Source organism: Anas platyrhynchos, chromosome 33 (assembly GCF_047663525.1).
Source record: "Anas platyrhynchos isolate ZD024472 breed Pekin duck chromosome 33, IASCAAS_PekinDuck_T2T, whole genome shotgun sequence".
In the NCBI taxonomy this organism is placed as follows: domain Eukaryota; kingdom Metazoa; phylum Chordata; class Aves; order Anseriformes; family Anatidae; genus Anas; species Anas platyrhynchos.
Genome location: NC_092618.1, coordinates 9,256,901 through 9,277,483, shown reverse-complemented (window position 1 = coordinate 9,277,483; position 20,583 = coordinate 9,256,901). Strand labels below are relative to the sequence as shown.

The following is a 20,583-nucleotide window of genomic DNA, read 5'->3' as shown; positions in this document are numbered from 1 at the left end:
TCCTTGGGGATGTCCTGCCCTTTGCCATTGGTGTGGCAAGCAGAGAGTCTCCAGGTGCATCTCCCGACGCGGAACAAGCCCTCAAGGATGTTAAGGCCAGGACCTGTCACGTGGCGGAGAGAACTGCAGCAGGTTCATGACTTCTCTCCTGGGCATCATGTTGGTCAGCCTGAGAAGCAGGGAGTCCAGGCACTGCCGCGCCGATGCTGTGTGGATGCTGCCCAGGTTTCTCCTGATGCACTCCATGATCGTTGGCACCTTGGGGGACAAAGTGGGAATGGTGTTGCCAGCAGACCGCAGCCATTGCCACAGCTGCCACTCAAACTTTGGCCCCTTCCATTGCTCTCTGCTGGCTTCAGGTGGCTTCTGGAGCCCAAGAGACCCCGATGTGCGAGGGAGGCAGGGAGGGAGGCAGGGAAGGAGAGAGGAACAACGCCTGGAAGAGCTCAAGGGCAGGGCCATGGCCACAGGCCACTTACATCTGTCAGCCAGTAGAAAGGGACCTCCAAGGCTGCGTCCAGCACGCTGCAGGCCCCCTGCTTGTCATGGATGCTGGAGTCTTGTAAAGCTTCAAGGGCTGTGAGGATGATGTCCAGCCTCTCAGCAGGGAAGAGGTATCCTCCAAACCGCTGTGGGAAGAAGGAGGAGCGAAGACATGCCTCACTGAGTGTCCCAAGGGTGCTGCTTAGCTGAGCAGCAAGGGCAGCTCTGGAGAGAGGGCCCTCGGGGGAAGGGGTGAGGATTTGGCATATGGGGCCAGAGTGCTGGCCCTGCAGGTAACCAGGGCTTGCTGGTGGCCAGGAGGGCTGGAGCTGCTGCCGGGACACAGGGGAGCAGCCTTCGCATAGCCCCAGCCTGGGGACAAGAGGAACCCTCTCAGCAGGGCGAGTGAGGCCGTGCCAGCCCCACCGGTTCTGGACCCCTTTGCTCACACGAGATGCCTGCTGATGCTGCGGACAAGATCCCCAGCAAGGCCAGAGCTCATTACCTTGGCAATTTCACACGGAGTTGATGTTGTAGAAAACGGGTATGCTGTGTCCTCCAAATTCTTGTGTCTCTCTGCATAATTTTTCATGCCCTTTGTCTGTGAGCTTTCTAAACAGGGGAAAACACCAAAGAGTCAGTAGGGAAGAGCATCTTTGCCAACAAGCTTGCCAAATGGTGAAAAGCTCTTTCACTAGGAATGGCTGAGGAGGGAGGCTCAGACCCACGGCGAGGAGAGTGGTGGGCAGGGATGTAAAGCACAAGGTGAGGAGTGCTGGGAGCAAGAGGGACCTCAGGGATGATGCAGAAGGAGGAGAAGCAATGGCATTGGGTGCCGTGGGGGTAGCAGCGTGTCACAGACCCCCTTCTGCTCGGGGTCAGGATGTGCAGGAAGCCCCCTGACACCTGCCTTTAAGACGGCAGGGAGCAAACAGTCAGGGAGCATTCTGGAGGGCGTCACCATCCCTGGTGATGCACGGCTGGCTCTGCTGTTCACTCCTCGGGGAAGATGCGGTTTGGGAAGTGCTCATCGATCGATGGCTTAGACTGGGGGACACCACAAAACAGCGTGGTAGGTGATCTGGGGAGGGTTGGGAAGGACAGCAGCAGAGAACTGCTCCTGGACGGCAGGTGAGCGTCTAGCTTCTGCGGAAAACGATAGCCAGAATGCTGCGGGAAGCTGCTGTGAGGAGCAGAGGAGGCCAGGGAACCTGGCAGAATTCCGTGGGCAGCCTCCACCAAGCACAAAAGCAATCCTTCACAATACTCAGGGAGAACAGGCAGACAAACCAGCAGATGTCTGTGTGCAGATGGACATTGCCCACCACACCTTCTTACCTCTTACTTCTCTGACGACTGTGTACATGCGATGAAGACTTCCCAAAGCTGAGTGGCTCATGGAATCATCGCCACTGCTGAAAAGCAAGAGGTGGCCCAGCAGCTTGCCATGGATGGGGATGTGCAGGTTGAAATCTGTGGGCTCATCGTTGCCATAGTTTTCAAAGTTCCCTAAGATCTGTTTGAGGAAGGGAGGAGAGACAAAGGGCTTAGTGGAGGCAGAGCCAGCCCCTGAGATAGCAGGGCCTGGGGAGGGAAGAGCAGGGGCGAAGGAGGAATGAAGACCCTCAATTCATAGTGCTGAGGCACTCACGTGCGTTGAGGGTTGCCTCGCAGGCACCCTTGCATGGCAGGATGCTCTGGGATGCAGGAAAGGGTGGAAAATTCCTTGTGCCTTACCTTGATCACCAAATACCAGCGGAAGAAAGTAATCAGCCTCTCAATCACCTTCACAGCGCTCTCACGCACATCTGAGTTTTTGGAGCCAGCAAAGTCCAGCATCACCTGCGAGGAGAGAAGTTGCTGGGGGTTGACAGCGGTCTGCAAATGTGACCTGAGAGGATTCTTTGGAAATTCTTTGCAAATGCCAAACCTTCAACATATTCTGCATCTCTATGTTGAAACTGGTGATGGGACAGTTGAGTACGAAGCCCTCCAGCATGGTGTCCATGGCTTTCATAGTCTGCAGGGAGGACAGAAGAGCATCGAATTATTTCTGTGGCCCTCCTCACCCCCAGGAGCTGGCTCTGAGCCCCTCGGGAGTTCAGGGGTGGCTTTGGGGCTAGAAAGCCACTGTGTGCAGACCTCCTGCAGCACAAGATCAGGTCGGGGAAGGGGAAGGGGCGAGGCTGGGAAAGCAAATCTGGGCCCCGGCCCTGCACTGGTCTCTGGTTGTGTCAGCACGGGGAAGCAAGGCAGCAGCTCAGCATGACTGGGGGTGCCGGTACCTCACCCAGCACATACCTCGGCGTAGAGCACTCCTGTCTCTGGCACATCCGACTCCGGAGGCAGAAAGAAGACGCTCTTGAAGCACATGTTTAGGAGACTCTCCCTTTTGCCATGCAGTGCTGTTGGCACGGTCTTGCTGAAGGAGAGAGAGAGAGGAGCCTGTTGGACGCAGTGCCTCGAGGCTTATGAAGGAGGACACGGACCTCCCTTGGCCAGGCATCCCTGGGAGGGACGGGCAGCCTCCCTGCCAGCTTCAGGGCCACCAGGACATTGCCACCAGGGGCTGGGCACGCACCTGAGGAGGGCGACAGTCTCCATGGCCTTCTGCCGGAATGCTGTGCGCAAGCTGTCCATGGGCTCCTTTTCCAGCAGCGCCTGCAGAGCACAAGCAGGATGAGACCTTGGAGCCGCCGGCACCCAGCAGCAGCAGAGCCAGCGCTGCCCCAGCCCTCGCCTCCCAGGGGGCTGGTGCCGGGGGGCCTTGCCCCTTCCCCAACCCGCTGCGCATCCTCTCACCATGATGTTCTCCACCAGGTTAGTTTGGCAGCAGAAGTCATGCAAGTTCATTGGCACACCCCTCTCTGTGACACATCTGCACAGATCGCAGATTTTGCTGAGGAACAGCATCTTCTGCTCCTCGTCGTCCTGGCAGCCACAAAGACACCAACAGAGCATTAGGGGGACACCCACGGCCAGCAGGACCAAAGCCTTGAGGGGTCTGGGGCTGTGTGGGACCCCTGGAGGGCAGCGCCAGGAGCACAGCTGTGATGCAAGCAGCTGCCATTACCTTTTCTGTGCCACTGATATACTTCACGATGAATTCCATGGCCGAGTCTGCGCTCAGTTTCCATGCCTTACCTGGAAAGGAGGAAAGCAAAGAGTGCTGCAGCGAGGGGCTGAATGCAGGGGTGAGGAGAGGAAGGGCCCCAGCCCCAGAAGGACGTGGGGAGGCCGCGGGGATGCCCAGAGGCTGCAGCAGCTCCGCTGGGAAGAGAGGCTGAGGGAGCTGGGCTTGTGGAGCCTGGAGAAGGCTGCGGGGGGACCTCGCTGCGGCCTCCCCGTGCCCAAAGGGGCCTCCAGGAAAGCTGGGGGGGGATCTTCATCATGGACTGCAGCGACAGGACAAGGGGTGACACCTTTAACCTCAAAGAGGGCAGGTTTCTTTCGGACAGGCAGGGATTTCTCTCCTTCACGCCCAGGGCAGTGAGGCCTTGGCGCAGGCTGCGGTGCCCCCTCCCTGGCACTGCCCACGGCCAGGCTGGGTGGGCTTTGGGCAGCCTGGGCTGGGGGGAAGCATCGTGATCGCCGAGGTCCCCCCCAGCCCGAAGCGTCCTGGCATTCTGTGGTGCTGCGGAGGAAGCTCGGCCCCGTCAGCCCAAGCGCCGCTTTACCCAGGGAAGGAGTCCTGGAGTCAGGCAGGGGTCTCTGTGTCCCCAACCCTCCCCACCCCATCCCGAAGACCCTGACTCACTGGGATCCAGCCACTGTACGTCGTCCTGGCTCTCCTCTACCTCGCTGCTGCCCGCTGCCTGAGCAATGGCCTCTGCCAGCAAAATGGCCTCTGCCAGGCTGCTGTCCTCTTCCAGGAAAAAGGCCTCAACTGGGGTTCTGTCCTCTGCCAGCAAGCTGTCCTCTGCTGGCCGGTTGCTGCCCCTAGAAGACCAGGTCTCCTGCCAGGCCAGCCTGGGCTGCCTGGGGGGCATGCCTCCCTCCTCATCCCCTTCAGAAGGAGCCTCTGGAGAGGGAGAGTTCTCAGATAGAAACCGGCGGCTCCTCTGGGCGGGCGGTTGCGGCATTGTGGGACGTGGGCTATGCTCGGGGACTCCTCGAAGGCCCTGTGCTCCTGCCCTGTCCGTCACTGCCGTGCACCGACACTGAGGGTCCGAGCCACGGCTGCGCTCTTATAAGGCGGAGCCCTGGGGTGTCACCAAGTGACGTCACAATGGGTGCCACTGTGACACGCGCCTGGGCTGGGTGGGCACCCATTGTGACGTCACTTGGTGACACCCCAGGGTGCTGCCTGACGCGAGCGCAGCCGTGGCTCGGACCCTCAGGCCCTGCTTCCCAGGACGTGGCTGAACACCGCTCGTTGATGGGAAGTAGAGAATAATTTTTTTTTCCCTCTCTCCGTGCTCCCGCGCGGACTGATTGTTTCTTTTGTTTCGTTTTTTTTTTTTTTTTTTTCCTCCCCATTCCCTTTCCATTTAATTAAACCTTTCTCATCTCAAACCTCGAGTTCTCTGTGTTGTATTTTCTCCCCCTTCCTCTTTGAGGAGAGGGGCAGTGAGAGAGCGGTTGTGGTGGAGCTCGGCTGCCCACCTGAGTAAAACCACCACACTTTGTCCCAGCAACTGCGGTGCCTTGTGAGGGGCTGGGGCTGGGGTGGCCGTGCCCAGAGCCCTGCAGCAGCCTGTGGAGGGCATTGCCCTGGGGCCAGCCCAGCCTGGGCTGCTGGGCTGGGCTGGGCTGGAGAGAGGGCAGGGTGGTGGGGAGAGGTGGGCAGGGGCCGGGCTGGGCTGGGCAGTGCCCGGCAGAGCACTTTGTTGACTTTGATGACTTTCACCTATTTCTTTGAGGACTGTAGACACCCGTCTCTGTTCACCACCTTGCTCTCATCCCAGCATTTCCATCATTTCACCAGTGTCTCATCAACCCTCCCCAGCTGCTCCTTCTCACACAAAGCCATGCTCTGATCACAGACGCTCTTTGGGTGACCTCTGGCAACGCAGCACAACACTCTGAGGGACAGTTCTTCCTCCTCGTGGCCAGCACCAACATTCCAAAGTGCACTTTGTGGCAGTTTTTTCTCTCCTACTCTTTTCTACTACAAAAGAAAGCTCCATCAGGGTGGAACCCCCTCCTAAAGTAGGCATCCCAATCCATCAGGCTCCTTGCGGCCTGTCAGCCAACCAGACAGAAGTCACCGCACCAGCATCTTCCAAGCCATGGGCCTGCTGCTGTCCAGTCATGGACTCAAGCAGAAGGGACAGGACAACCCATATGTGGGCCTTCTTTCTGCATGGGTCCTCCTGGGTATGTAGGCAGAGGGGATCCCACAGTCAGCATGCCAGCCAGGTGCCTTTTGCTGGCCTACCAGGGCCACTGGCAGATGTCAGCCGAAAAGTACCGATCCCAGCTCTAAGTCAAGGGTGACCTGACACCTACAGACTGAAGTGACCTCTCAGTCCCTTTCTGTGACATGATCCTGCTGCTGCCCTATCAACTGCAGAGACAGAAGTGACCCCACAGTGACCACCACAGTCACACTCCCCTGCTGGTGCAGGAGATCCTGAGGCAGAGCTGAGCTCATCAGAGCATTCTCCCCTGTCTCCTCCTTGTGGCCCACAATCTGATGAGATCCATGGCCCCTCACATTCAGCTTTGAGTGCCATGACTGCAGAGCAACCTCATGGTTCCTGCCCTGTCCCAAGGGATGACGGGCCTAAAGTTAAGGCTTAGTAGAGGGGCTGAAGGTGAGGAGGTTAATGCACAGGAACAGGGGTTTTGGGTGTTAGGTGTTCATGTATATGACTAGGGACTAGGGCCCACCTTACTGGGTTAAAGATTAAGCAAAGTTTGAATGGGAATGTTTTGGTATTCTTACGTGGGTATCAGGTCTGTGTTTAGGGTATGGACAAGCTTTGTGGTTTAGGGTTTTGTTTAGGTCTCTCAGGCAGTTTCCTAGGGTTAAAAAGAGCATTTTAATGCTAGTGTTAAGGTCAGGGATCAGAGTGATTAAGAGAGTAAAAACAAGGGGAAGGGGCTATGTGATGAATTTTGGCTTCAAGGGATGCGTTGAGGTCAGGCATTAGAGTAGTGAATTCCTGACAGTGTGTACAGTAGCATTTAGGTTTAAGGATTAATGTTGCTGGTTAAAATAGGGCAAGGTCTTTACATGACTCTTTTAAGTCAGTGCTACAGCAGAATCAACATTGCCTGAACCTTCTAGCCTCCCAGAAATCATTGATTCCTGCTGGCCTCTTCTCTCTCCCAAATCTCACATTTCTCCTGGCCAGGCTTCTTCTGACCTCCCCATATCAGTCATCTTCTTAAGGGTAGTTTTCTGATGGCTTTCATGATCTCACAGTGTCTGTCTTACCTCTGTTGGCTACTCCTTTCTTAAGACAGACGCAGCACCGAAGCCAGGATGGAAAAGAACATAAAGGCTGCAAGAACATTCTGCACAATGTGCCCTGCAGCTCCGTACCACCCTAAAAATTTGTTTCCTGCCTCCAGCTTTTGGATATAGAACGGCTCCTATGCAGCCAGGGTGACTTTTTCCAGGCCCTCGTGCATGGTTCAGTTTACCCCAGGCATCTTGGAGGCAGTGGCCCCCTCTGTGTTGAAAACTGAAAGCAGTCCTGAAGGATGACTTCAGGCAAAAGCTGACACCTCTGACATGACAAGCCCTATCCAAGACCTCTTCCTTTATGGGGCCTACCAGGTACTCGGAAAGAGCGGATCTCACAAACTACAGGCACAGCAAGTGCCTTCTGCTTGCCTTTCAGGTACTTTTGCAGATATGAGCCTAATGGCATAGATCCCAGCCAGGAGTCAAGGGATGAGCTGCCAGCTATTTCTCCAAGAAGCCACCTCAAAGGCCATTTAACAGCCATTCACTTCCTGCTGGACTTAGAATTTCTGAGGCACCACCGCCTCATAATATCATACCTACAAAACACCCCCTTTTTGGCCTAGGACCTGCCCAGGTAGAAGTGATCTGATTGTGATCCTTCAAGCCCATGGCACTGCTGCTGGGCTCCCAGACCCTCTGATGCATGTGAACCAGTTCCGTGCCAGTTCTGGGAGGTGCTAGGGCAGGTGGGACCTTGCAGGCAATGTTCCAGCCCCATGACTGTTGTTGGTCTCTCAGCTCCTTGCACACAGCAAAGATCACTCTGACATGCAGATGTTGTGTGCCTGAAGCTGGCCTAGAAGACACTCTGGGAAGCGCCCTCCCAGCCCCTGCCCCAGCCCCAGCTGGCGGTGCTGCTCTGCAGAGCAAGGGGGCTGTGGTGCCCAGGGCACGGGGACACTCTGCAGGGCCATGCTGGGCAGGCTGGGAGGCAGACCCAGCTCATGGGGTCACTGTCATTGCCCAAGGCTGCAAGGAATCAGTCACCAGCCTCCTTTGCTGGGGCTACTGCGTGTCGTGGGGCTGCAGAGCTCTCCTCTGCCTGTTGGCAGCAGCTTGAGCACTTGAGCTCTGCTAAATTCACCTTGCACAGGCTCATGCTCTGCGGGCTCCACCTGTTTTATGGGCTCATGCTGCTCCGGCCAATACCCTGGACTCTGCTGGCAGATGCTAATTCCCTCTGCAAGAAACATTAACCTGCCAGCAGTCCCAGCACAGCCCCACAACAGCACTGGCACCAAGCTCCAGGAGCAGCCGGGCCTGGCCCCACCAGCAGGAGAGGGCGGCAGAGGCAAGAGAGCAGCTTGGCATGCCCCAAGCGCTGGTGCTCCCTGGCTGTGCTGCTGGAATGGGACTCTTTTCCTCTGCAAATGGGCACTGCCCCAGCAGAGCCAGACCAGGTCTCAGAGGAAGGACATCAGACAAAGAAGGCAGTGTAGGCTGTTTTATTTCGTTAAAAGTTCACAGAGACCATAATTCCACATGGACAGAGACTCAGTACATACACTAAACACACGTACAGAATTGGGAGTGGGACAAAAATGACATTTTATTGGGCAACCTAACCTGAAACAAACAAAACAAAACAAAACAAAACACAAAACTAAGTAATACCAGTACTAAAAATACACACTCACACACACAAAAACAACAAAAAAGGGAATATAGGTTGCTCTGTGTAAGTGATATTCTGAGTAATCTGCAGAAACAGACTGTGAAATTATTGTTTCCGAAGCAAATCAAGTCATCAGTTTCCACAAGGCATTCTTGAGGTCCTTGTTCCTCATGCTGTAGATGAAGGGGTTCACTGCTGGAGCCACCACCGAGAATAGAACGGCCACCAACAGGTCCAGGGATGGAGAGGAGATGGAGGGGGGCTTCAGGTAGGCAAACATGCCAGTGCTGACAGTCAGAGAGACCACAACCAGATGAGGGAGGCACGTGGAAAAGGCTTTGTGCTGGTCCTTCTCAGAGGGAATCCTCAGCACAGCCCTGAAAATCCGTATATAGGACAACATAATGAAAACAAAACAAGCAAAGATTAAAGAAAGAGTAAATAAGAGTACAGCAACTTCCCTGAGGTAGGCATCTGAGCAGGAGAGCTTGAGGATCTGGGGGATCTCACAGAAGAACTGGGCCACTGCGTTTCCAAGGCAGAGGGACAGGGAAAATGTATTGGCTGTGTGCAGGACAGCATTGAGAAAGCCACTGCCCCAGGCAGCTGCTGCCATCTGGGCACAAGCTCTGCTGCCCAGGAGGCTCCCGTAGTGCAGGGGCTTGCAGATGGCAACGTAGCGGTCGTAGGCCATGACGGTGAGGAGGGAATACTCTGCTCCGACCAAGAAGACAAAAAAGCAGACCTGTGCAGCACACCCGTGCTAAGAGATGGCCCTGGTGTCCGAGAGGGCATTGGCCATGCCTTTGGGCAGAGTGGTGGAGATGCAGCCCAGGTCGAGAAGGGCGAGGTTGAGGAGGAAGAAGTACATGGGGGTGTGGAGGCGGTGGTCGCAGGCTACGGCGGTGAGGATGAGGCCGTTGCCCAGGAGGGCAGCCAGGGAGATGCCCAGGAAGAGCACGAAGTGCAGGAGCCGCAGCTCGCGCGTGTCTGCGAATGCCAGCAGGAGGAACTCGCTCACAGAGCTGCTGTTGGGCATTTGCTGACTTTGGACACAGGTATCTTTGAAGAGGAGAAAAAAAAAATAGAACAGACTTCAATGAGGAAAACCTATTTCATCTCCTGGAAAGCCCGCAGCTTTCTGCAGCTCTCTTGCTTGAGCTCTGGGTGGTGCTGGCTGTGTGTGACACTGGGAGCAGGGGCTGCTGTGGGCTCCAGAGGAGTCCTTCCTGCTGTGCAGCAGGAGGGAAGCAGGACCGTGGGGGAAACTCAAGTGCAGTCCACTTGTCAGATCAATGAGCCATGCAGTCTTTTTGCAAACAACTCATCCGACCACACTGTAGAGCAAGAGAGATTTTATTTGCTGTATTTTCTTATAATTCCCCCTGTAATGCTTAGGACACCGATCATACTCGTGTTACGCTGAGAAAAAAACGGAGACAGCTGAGAACAGAGAAGCCCCAGTCCGAGTGAGGCTGGACAGAATCCTTACCTTGGCCTTGGGGGCCTGAGCAGGATCTCAGCTCTTCCCCCCTAGCCAGGGCTGCCGAGGCCTCACTCCAGCTGCCCACAGACAGACATCCAGCAGCACGGACATGGCCTTAGCAAGGAGGTGTCTTCTCCTTGGGACGCCTGGATGCCACAAGGATGCCACGAGAGAGCTGCATCCTGCTGGAGAGCAGCCTGAAGCCCAGGAAAACACCCCACAGACAGGTGAATATCCACACGCTGGGGTATTCCAGTATCCCAGGCACACAACATGCTGTACCTAGAGGATTCTTGGCCACTCTGTTCCTGCTGATCTTGGCCAAACTCTTCTTTCCCCCGCCTGTGCTCACAGACCCCATCCCATGCGGCTGTGCTCAGCGCTGCCCTGCAGCACCCTGCCACCACCAGGGCCCTGCCAAGGGGCACCTCCATGCAGCAGGAGCTATGGGGCAGCTGACAGAGAGCCCTGCATCACCAGCAGGGTGTTCGAGGCTTCTAGGGTGTCAGGGGCACCTGGCTTAGGCCACTCCAAGGGGCTTCTGCCAGACTTCCTCACCTCGCAGTGCAATCCAGCAGGACTCTCACAGCCTACTGCATTGCCCACCGCCCTCCCAGAAACAAGACCCAGCACGAGACCCTTCCAGGAGCTGCAGCTGCATGGCCCTGCAGCCAGAGACTTACCTTGTCAAGGGCTGTGCAGGTTTCTCCTGCAGGCAGCTCTCAGCACCCTCCCACTCCCAACTGCCTCCAACCCCTCTCTCCTCTCCTCTCCCCATGGGGGTCAGAGCCCCCAGCCCTTCTGCGCTGTGCAGAGGAGCTGCTCCTGGGCAGAGCTGTCTCTCTGCACCAGGGCCCTCTTGCCAGGAGCTCTCCCTGTCCCAGGAGCCCAGCCCAGATCAGCAGCAGAGGCATTGGAATCAGCCCTCTGGGGGCTTTGGCGATGAGCCCATGAACCTCAGGCACTGAGAGTGCGTTGAAGAAATCTCTCAAGAAATCCAAGGCAGATGCAAGTTTCCTGCAGTGTCCCCCTGAGGGGGGACTCTGCTGGCACTGACACAGCCTCCCTTGGAGCTCATTAGAGCAGAACACTGGAGGCAGTGAGGACAGGTAGACAAATGTGAAGGTGACACTGATGTATTGAAAAACAGGCTTTGACCCCAGGCTCCTGGGAAGGGAGATCCTTTCCCTTCACACAGGAGCTCAGGGCTCTTCCTGGGCAGTAGGAGATGGGGATGTCCATGGCCCAGTGCAGGAGAAGGGTACGACTCCTGCCTGGTTCATGGCTGGTGAGGAGGCAATGAGACCCTGGTGCTTTAACAAGAAGCTGCCTCCTCATAGGCCTCGCTGTCGGAGACAAGAGCCCTAGCCATTGACACACAGACCTCAGGCCTGTTGGGACTTTCAGCCTTTCCAGTGTGCTTGCTCCTCTCCACACCAGGCTGTCCAAGAGATTCACAGACCTGCACCTCTTTCCCTGCTGGCTGTGTGGTGTCTCATCAGATCGGAGCCGAGCATGGTAACTTACATTTTCTTGGTGGCCATGCTCCTCATAAGGCAGCTCTGTAGGAAGTTGGCCTGGTTCCTGGTGAGCTCCTGGTGAGCTCGTATGGCATCCCTCGTGGTGCCCAGGCCCTCCTCCTCCTGGGCACTGCTCACTCAGCAGGGTCCCAGTCTGCCCTGATGTGTGGGGTTCCTCTTCCTCTGGTGCAGGATGAGGCTTTTCTTCTTGTAAATGTCAAGAGGTTTCTGTAGGCAAAATCCTGCAGTTTCTCAAGGTTCCCCTGGGCAGATGCTCCATTCTTTCATCTGTTAATTTCTGCAAGAAGATGGCTCCCCCTGATTGTGCTGTCTCTCACAAGATAGCATCAATGAGGTGTTAGTAGATATTGTGGACAGTAGAGGAGTAACCAGTTGAACAGAATTGCAGCACAGACTCACAGAAGGCTGGTGGATGGAAGGCTGCCAGATTCCACCTTTTCTGTGCTTCTCATGTATGCTGTCATTTTGTCTGAAGCTGTGTCCTAAATGTTGTTAGGGTGGGCAAGGACAAAATTGGAAGGGCCAGACCCTAGCGGAGATCAATCTATCTATTGCTGTCAGAGACAATAAGAAAGGTTTTTATAATGAAAGGAGAGCAGAGGGGAAGGGAGGGGAGGGGAGGGGAGGGAAAAGAGAATCTTCATCCTTTATTGGATGTGGGAAAACAGAAGTAGAAGAGATGTGGAAAAGGCTGAGGTACTTAATGCATTCTTTACCTCAGTGTTTAGCAGCAAGACCAGTTGTTCCCCTAGTACTCAGCCCTCTGAGCTGGTAGATAAGGACCTTCAGCAGAATGAAGCTCTCATGAGGAAATGTTGAGAAAACTGCTACTGCACTCAGATGTGCACAAGTCTAGGGGGCTAGATGGCATCCACCCGTTGTTACTGAGGGAGCTGGCTGAAGTGCTCTCCAAGCTGCTTTCCATCACTGACCAGCAGTCCTGGCTATCAGGGGAGGTCCCAGTCACCCGGTGACTAGCAAACGTGACGTCTGTCTACAAGAAGGGCCGGAAGGAGGATCCGGGGAACTACAGGCCTGTCAGTCTGATCTTGGTGCTGGGGAAGCTCATGGAGCAGATTGTCTTGAGTACCATCCCGCAACGCTTCCAGGACAAGCAGGTGAGCAGGCCCAGTCATCATGAGTTTATCAACGCCAGGTCCTGCTTGGCAAATCTGATCCCCTTTGAAGATAAGGTTATGCTTTCAGTGGACAAGGGGAAGGCTGTGGACGTGGTCTACCTAGACCTCAGTAAGGCTTTTGAAACCATTTCCCACAGCATTCTCCCAGAGGAACTGGCGGCTCAAGGCCTGGATGGATGTATGCATCAATGGGTCGAAAACTGTCTGGGTGGCCAGGTCCAAATTGCTGTGGTGAATGGAGCTAAATGCAGCTGGAGGCCAGTCACTAGTGGTGTCCCACTGGGCCCAGTACTGGGGCCACTTCTTTTCAATATCTCCATCAGTGATCTGGACAAGGGGATCAAGTGCACCCTCAGTGAGTTTGCAGATGACACCTAGTTCAGAGAGAGTGTTGATCTCCTTGAGGGTAGGAAGGCTCTGCAGAGGGAAATGGATAGGCTGCACCCATGGGCTGAGGCCAACTGGATGAAGTTCAACAAGGCAAAGTGCCGGGTCCTGCACTTGGGCACAACAACCCCATGTAATGCCACAAGCTGGGGGAAGAGTGCGTGGAAAGCCGCCCAGCAGAAAGGGTCCTGGGGATATTGGTAGATAGTCAGCTGAATATGAGCCAGCAGTAACTAGGGGTAATGGTTTTAAACTGCAAGAGGGTAGATCCGGATTAGATATTAGAAAGTTGTTTACTCAGAGAATGATTAGGCACGGGAACAGGCTGCCCAGAGAAGCTGTGGCTGCCTCATCTCTGGAAGCAGGGCCAGGTTGGATGGGGCTTTCAGCAACCTGGTCTAGAGGAAGATGTCTCTGCCCATGGCAGGAGAGTTGGAATTATGTGATCTTTAAGGTCCTTTCCTACCCAAACTGTTCTGTGATTCTGTAAATACGAAAGGCAGCAACATACCAGCTACTAGGAAGAAAAATGAACTCTATCGCAGCCAAAACTAGGACAATATCCACCCCTAATTCCATACCATATACGTCATGCTTAGGTCCAACACTTTTCAATTAATCACCGCCACCTTTCCTGTCTTTTGATTGTTGTCTCTCTCCGTGCTACCCCAGCCCGAGAGACAACATCAATTGGCTGCCTGGACATCTGCTCCCCAAGCAGGGACACCAGAGACAGACACACCGTGTCTAGCTCAAGTGCCAATTTATTGCTGCGTAGCATAGCTTCTTATACACATGACTGCCCCAGATCCCCGTGACCCTTTGCCCCACCCACGGTCCCTCCCAATCCTCCCCCCACATCTCCCCCCCACATTGATGTGCACACAAAAATATCATGCCCTTACTCTGTTGGTGTCTGTAACAATAACAATAACAACCTACTCCTTTTGTGTCTTTTTTTTTTCTTTTTTTTTTTTTTTCTCCCAGTTCTCTCCTTCATTGCATTGGATAAATAGATCTGTAGTGCTGAGCTGCCTCCTGGGTCAAACCACTGCAAGTCTTTTTGGTGCCTAGCATGGAGCACAAAGGTTGAGATGACAAATCGGACCAGAGCATTTTAAAAGTAAATTGTTATAAGCAATAGATCAGTTTAACAGTTGCTTTAACAGTTGCTGATCACAATGTTGATCTTTTTGATCTTGGGGCTGTTGTGCTTGTTTTCAGAATTGTGTTGTATAGCACATCACTAACTGTCTGTCTTCCATGTCATGCTGTTCATCAATTCTGGGGGCTGGTTTAAGGTTACTGTTTTGATGTATGGGATAACACTGACTTATGACAGGATAAAATTATTGCCACCTCTGTACCTCGGGAACCATCTCTTCATCTCTTATAAACTATTAATAGTTACATTATTTTACACTTTTTGCCTTTTCTCCTGTGCAGGGTGGGGCAGGAGGTGGGGGGATGGAACTGGTGTGGACAGTGGGGGACGTTTCTCCCCACTTCTTCACTCTCCCTTTCTTCTTCTCCTCCGGGCTAATTACAATAGCTCTTGAAAGCTTTGAATATCCGTGGGATGGCCGAACCAGCATGTTTCTGTTGTCCCATCTCCTAAATGTGATTCAGGTTTTGTATAATTTTAAACAACTACTTAAGCATGCCATCCAGAGATCTTTCCAGAGGCAGGAGAGTTAGGAGTGGCAGGGACTGTGTGAGGATATGGGCAGGAACCTAGAGCAGTGGGCACCTCCAGTGCTTTGGAGCTTCACCTCTGAGAATGTGCAGAATCCTAGAAAAAACTGTGAAATGCTTGAAAACTGCGTGTGATCACCCTGGCATTTCCAAAGAGACACAAATTACTGGAATGTGCTGGGGCTTGACCTGTGCTTAACAAGCCACAGGCAACACGTCTCCGACCCCTGGGACTTTTCCTGCAGGCACACGCCAGTCCCTGTGGCAGGCCCATCAGCCACTCCAACTTCTCCTGGACAGTTGCTCCATTCTGTCAGTTGTTAATTTCTGTAGGCAGATGACTCACCCTGATTGTGCTGTCTCTCACAAGATAACAGCAACAGGAGTTGCAGGACGCTTTAGAGAATACGGCAGTAAGCAGTTGAACGGAATTACAGCATAGACTCAGGTAAGGGCAGGGGATGTAAAGCTGCCACGTTCCACCTTTTCTGTGCTTTTTTTCCATCCATTTTTTCGTTTGGTGTGGAGCTCAGTCCTCCATGTCTTGAAGCTGTGCAGGGACAAAATCAGAATGGCCAAATCCTAACTGGAGCTCTATCTGACTATTACTAACAAAAAGAGTAATTATATATATATATATATATATATATACATAACAAGAGCATTAAGGAGCATCTCCATTCTGAATTGGATGTGAGGGGAATGATAGTGACATAGAACCATAGAAGACATGAGGAAAAGGCTGAGGTACTTAATTCCTTCGTTGCCTCAGTTTTTAGCAGCAAGACCAGTTGTTCCCCTGGTACTCAGCCTCCAGAGCTGGTAGATAGGTACAGGGAGCAGAATGAAACACTCATAATCCAGGAGGAAATAGTTAGAGAACTGCTACTCCACTTAGATATACACACATCTATGGGGCAGAATTGGATCCACCTGTCACTACTGAGGGAGCTGGCAGAATCACTTGCCAACCTGCAACCATCATTGATCAGCAGTCGTGGCTATCAGGGGAGGCTGCGGTCAACTGGCGACTAGCAAATGTGACGTCTGTCTACAGGAAGAGCTGGAAGGAGGAGTCGGGGACCTACGGATCTGTTATTCTGTCCACGATGCTGGGAAAGCTCATGGATCAGATTATCCGGAGTACCATCACACAACACATTTCCCCCTGTACTCGGCTCTGGTGAGGCCGCACCTCGAGTACTGTGTTCAGTTTTGGGCCCCTCACTACAAGAAGGACATCGAGGTGCTTGAGCGGGTCCAAAGAAGGGCGACGAAGCTGGTGAGGGGCCTGGAGAACAAGTCCTACGAGGAGCGGCTGAGGGAGCTGGGCTTGTTCAGCCTGGAGAAGAGGAGGCTCAGGGGCGACCTTATCGCTCTTTACAGATACCTTAAAGGAGGCTGTAGTGAGGTGGGGGTTGGCCTGTTCTCCCACGTGCCTGATGACAGGATGAGGAGGAATGGGCTAAAGTTGCGCCAGGGGAGTTTTAGGTTGGATCTTAGGAAGAACTTCTTTACCGAAAGGGTTGTTAGGCACTGGAGCAGGCTGCCCAGGGAAGTGGTGGAGTCACCATCCCTGGAAGTCTTTAAAAGACGTTTAGATGTAGAGCTTAGGGATATGGTTTAGTGGGGACTGTTGGCGTTAGGTCAGAGGTTGGACTCGATGATCTTGAGGTCTCTTCCAACCTAGAAATTCTGTGATTCTGTGATTCTGTAACACTGAAAGAACAGTCGGGTGATCAGGCCATTTCAGTAGGTGGTTATCAAAGAGAGGTCCTGCTTGACAAATCTGATCTCCTTCTAAGACAAGGCAATGTGCTCAGTGGACGAAGGAATGGCTGTGGATGTGGTCTACCTAACCCTCCGTAAGGCTTTCGACACCTTTTCTCACAGAATTCTCCCGGAGAAACTGGCTGCTCAAGGCTTGGGCGCATGTATGCTTACTGTTGCGTCCCGCATGTTCGTGGGAAACCCGGTGCTAAATCATTTGTAGACGACCTGATTCTGGGTCAGGGTTCCGTACGTAGCAGAGCAGCTCCCTCGCTGCGATCTATTGAGAGTCAGCCCTTGACACGAGTTTTTGTCACTTTTCGCCCTTGCCACCACCGGGCGGAGGAGGGAAAGGCAAGGGGATGCAGTTGTCACGCGCAGACCTGCGCCTGCCTGCCATTCACTCGTTCCCCCCTCGGGGGAGAACACTCGCTTTTCTCCCTCTTTTCCCTCTTACCCTCTTCCCATCACACGGCCCCACTTCCCCGCTCCACGCGGCATGGATTGGGTCTCTCTCCCGTCTCCTTCCCCGTTTTTTTTCCTCCCCCCCCCCCCCCCCTTCCCGGGTCTGGGTTGACCTGGCAGCTCCGGCTCTCTGTTGGAGAGGGTCCAGAGGAGGGCGACGAAGATGGTGAAGGGCCTAGAGGGGAAGACATATGAGGAGCGGCTGAGGGCGCTGGGCCTGTTCAGCCTGGAGAAGAGGAGGCTGAGGGGGGACCTCATCACAGTCTACAACTTCCTTGCGAGGGGGAGTGGAGAGGCAGGTGACCTATTCTCCGTAATCACCAGTGATAGGACCCGTGGGAAAGGTGTTAAGCTGAGGCAGGGGAAGTTTGGGCTGCACATCAGGAAGAGGTTCTTCACCAAGAGGGTGGTCGCACACTGGAGCAGGCTTCCCAGTGAAGTAGTCACTGCACCAAGCCTGTCTGAATTGAAGAAGCGATTGGACTGTGCACTTAGTCACATGGTCTAAACTTTTGGGTAGACCTGTGCGGTGCCAGCAGTTGGACTTGAACGTTATGGGTCCCTTCCAACTCGGGAGATTCTACGATTCTACGATTATTTCTTCATTATCTCTAATTCAGGAACGTGTGCAATAGTGCAAAGCCACCTACAAATTCCTTTCCCACACAAGACCCACAAGGATCATTGAGTCAAACGCCAGGCTCCACACAGAACCACCCATTATCGGAGGATGTTAGAGCGTTGTGCAAACGCTTGACTTGACTTGACTTCCAGCAGGCTTGGAGCCATGCCCAATGCCCTGGGCAGCTTGTCCCAGTGCCCGACCACCCTTTCAGTGAAAAACCTTTTCCTAACACCCAGCCTCAGCCTCCCCTGTCCCAGCTCCGTGCCATTCTCTTGGGTCCTGTCACTGTCCCCAGAGAGCAGAGCTCAGCACCTGCCTGTGGTGCAGTTGCCTGAAGTAACTAGGAAAATAAAACTAACATTCACATCTTAAAGAAAATGCACAGCATTGAAAAGGCTTTCAGGGTAGGGCGTAGCTGCATTACCTGAGCATTCCCTAGGCTTCCAACCTTAGATGCTATTGCGCTGGGGGAACCTGGTGTGCTAGCTCTAAGGAACAGCACGGAGCATAGAGTGGAGTGGAGACACCATGGCTAGGCTCTGTGACCAGGTGCGGACTCGATTGTTCCTGTGCACGCTGAGACCGATAAGCTGCACTTTTTGCTACCCTGAGCCAACGACCTGTCATGTTTTGACAAATGCTGTATTCTAATGTACTTTTGCTCATTATTGTGGTGGTTTTACCGTGCTGGGCAGCTAAACCCCACAACCGCTCTCTCACGCCCCCTCCTTTAGATGAGGAGGGGGAGAAGTAAAGCAAAGAACAACTCACGGGTTGAGATAAGGATAATTTAATTAAAGGGAAATAACTATAATAATTAAATCAAGACTACTATGAACTAAAAATTTAACTAAGGGGAAATAAAAGGGAAAGGGGAAAAGGGAGGGGAAAAGGAAAAATAAAAAGAAGGGAGGAAAACAAACCAACAAAATAAATGAAAGCTATATGGAAGTGCAGAGGAAAGAAATTACTCTCTACTTCCCACAAATGAGCGATGATTGACCGCGTCCTTGAAGCAAGGCCTCAACGCACGCAGCCAGTGTTCCAGAGGAGGACCGACGTCTTCTCAACAAGAGCCCACCCCTCCCCTCTTCTTCCTGTTTCCACCTTTTATTGCTGAGTGTGACATCACATGGTATGGAATATCCCTTTGATCGGTTTAGGTCAGCTGCCCTAGTGATGTTTCTCTCCTCACTTTTTGCCCACCCCCTAGGAGGGTTAGAGAAAGGCCCGATGCTGTGCCACTGCTGCTCAGCAGTAGACACAACACTGGTGTGATAACACTGCTGTTCCAGCTACAAGTCCAGAGTACGGCACTGTATGGGCTGCTGCCGGGAAAGTTAACATTCCAGCCAGACCCAGTACAATTATAATATCATTAAAATGCCAAAACACACCTCCATCCCAAAAGCTCCCTGCTTCCAAGGTGCGACCACCCCTCTCTGAGCATGTGCTCTGAATTTCTCAGAGCCTACTACTTTAAACAGAGACAAGAAACCTTTTCACCAATCCTAACTAAAATATGCTTGACTAGAGTCACTCAAGCTCCACCTCATAAATTGGCCTAAGAGAGAGGGTGTGTCAGGGAAGATACCATTGTTAGGGAAGGTACCATCATTAGGGAAGATACCACCATCAGGGGAGATGCCATCCCAAGGGAATACACCATCCTGAGGACCTCCTGACTCCTGGGATCAGTCGACGGGCTGAGCCTCTCTTCTCGCCCATTGGGACGCCTTTGGGTGAGATTTGAACACTAGGTTATATCGTGTGTCTCTGCGGAAACTTAGGAATCTCTATAGAGTCTTTGTGCCTTGTAACGCGTTCATTTCCAGGCTGCGCACCTGTGCCACCTCTGTATTTCATACATGCGTTATTGGTGAATCTGTGATTGTGATAGTTCAGGACCCTGAATCTGACCGGACCCGTAACGGTTAATCGGCTACACCCCTAAATGCCACACTGCCCCTCTGCTCCCCTCGTGAGGGAGCTGCAGGCCGCCAGGAGGCCGCCCCTCACTCTCCTCCAGGCTGAATTCTGACACGTATTCAACTTGCTGTCGACCAAAACCCCCAGATCCCTTTCTGCAAGGCTGCTCTCCAGCCTCTTCTGCTGGCCCTAAGTGGAACCCTGGGGAACCCCACTAGGGACTGGTCAACAGCCTGATGCAACCCCATTTCTGTAACCCCTTGAGCCCAACCCATCAGCCAGCTTTTCACCCTAAACCGCATGTATTTATCTAGCTGTACAATGGACATTTTGTCCAGAAGGATACTGAGAGAAACAGTACTGAAAACTTGATGGAAATCCAAAACCTGGCATCCCTTGCTCAACTAGACGGGTGATGTTGTCATAAAAGGAAATTAAGTTTGTTAAACAGGACTTTCCCCTCATGAACCTGGGTGGGCTGTGATCAACGACTACGTTGTCTTTCCGGTGTTCTTCAGTAATGCCCAGAAGAGTTTCTCCGTATTTTTACTAGGCTCTGAAGAGAGACTGGCGGGTCTGTAATTATTGGGCTCTTCTTTCTTGCCCTGCTTGAAACCTGTCACAATGATTGCCAGCCTACAGTCAACTTGGACCTCTCTGGGCTCCCAAGACCATTGAAAAATAATTGAGAGAGGTCTCACAAGGACATTAGTCGGCCCTCTGAGAACCCTGGAATGAATCCCCTCAGGCCCCGTAGACTCATATGCATCCAGTGTGGGTTTGGCTAGGAGGTTTTTGTTACCGCACTCATGGCCCCCCAACTCTGGGCCCCTTGGGTCCCAGAGCCCATCATTGCTCTTGAAGACAGAGGCAAAAGAGACATTAAATGGCTCTGCTTCGCCTATGTCTGTGTTTGTGAGGTGACCATCCTCAGCAAGTAACGGACCAATGTTTCCTCTAGCCCTCCTTTAGCAGTTCACATCTTCAATACACATATTAATGTATATATCTGCGTTGTCGCCCACAC

The 20,583-nt window shown here is 53.3% G+C and overlaps 2 protein-coding genes across 6 annotated transcripts in view; one reads left to right on the top strand and one right to left on the bottom strand.

Moving 5' to 3' along the window:
• The window catches only part of LOC119713057 (latent-transforming growth factor beta-binding protein 4-like), a 104,558-nt gene that overhangs the window by 61,989 nt on the left and 21,986 nt on the right, over window positions 1-20,583 (top strand). The gene's annotated exons all lie outside the window — the stretch shown is intronic.
• LOC140000169 (maestro heat-like repeat-containing protein family member 7) lies at window positions 91-3,595 on the bottom strand. Its single transcript, XM_072029950.1, has 6 exons — window positions 3,557-3,595; window positions 2,221-2,325; window positions 1,822-1,999; window positions 989-1,095; window positions 480-629; window positions 91-258 (listed from the first exon to the last, which is right to left on the bottom strand). The coding sequence occupies exons 1-6, from the start codon at window positions 3,593-3,595 to the stop codon at window positions 91-93; spliced, it is 747 nt and encodes a 248-aa protein (XP_071886051.1).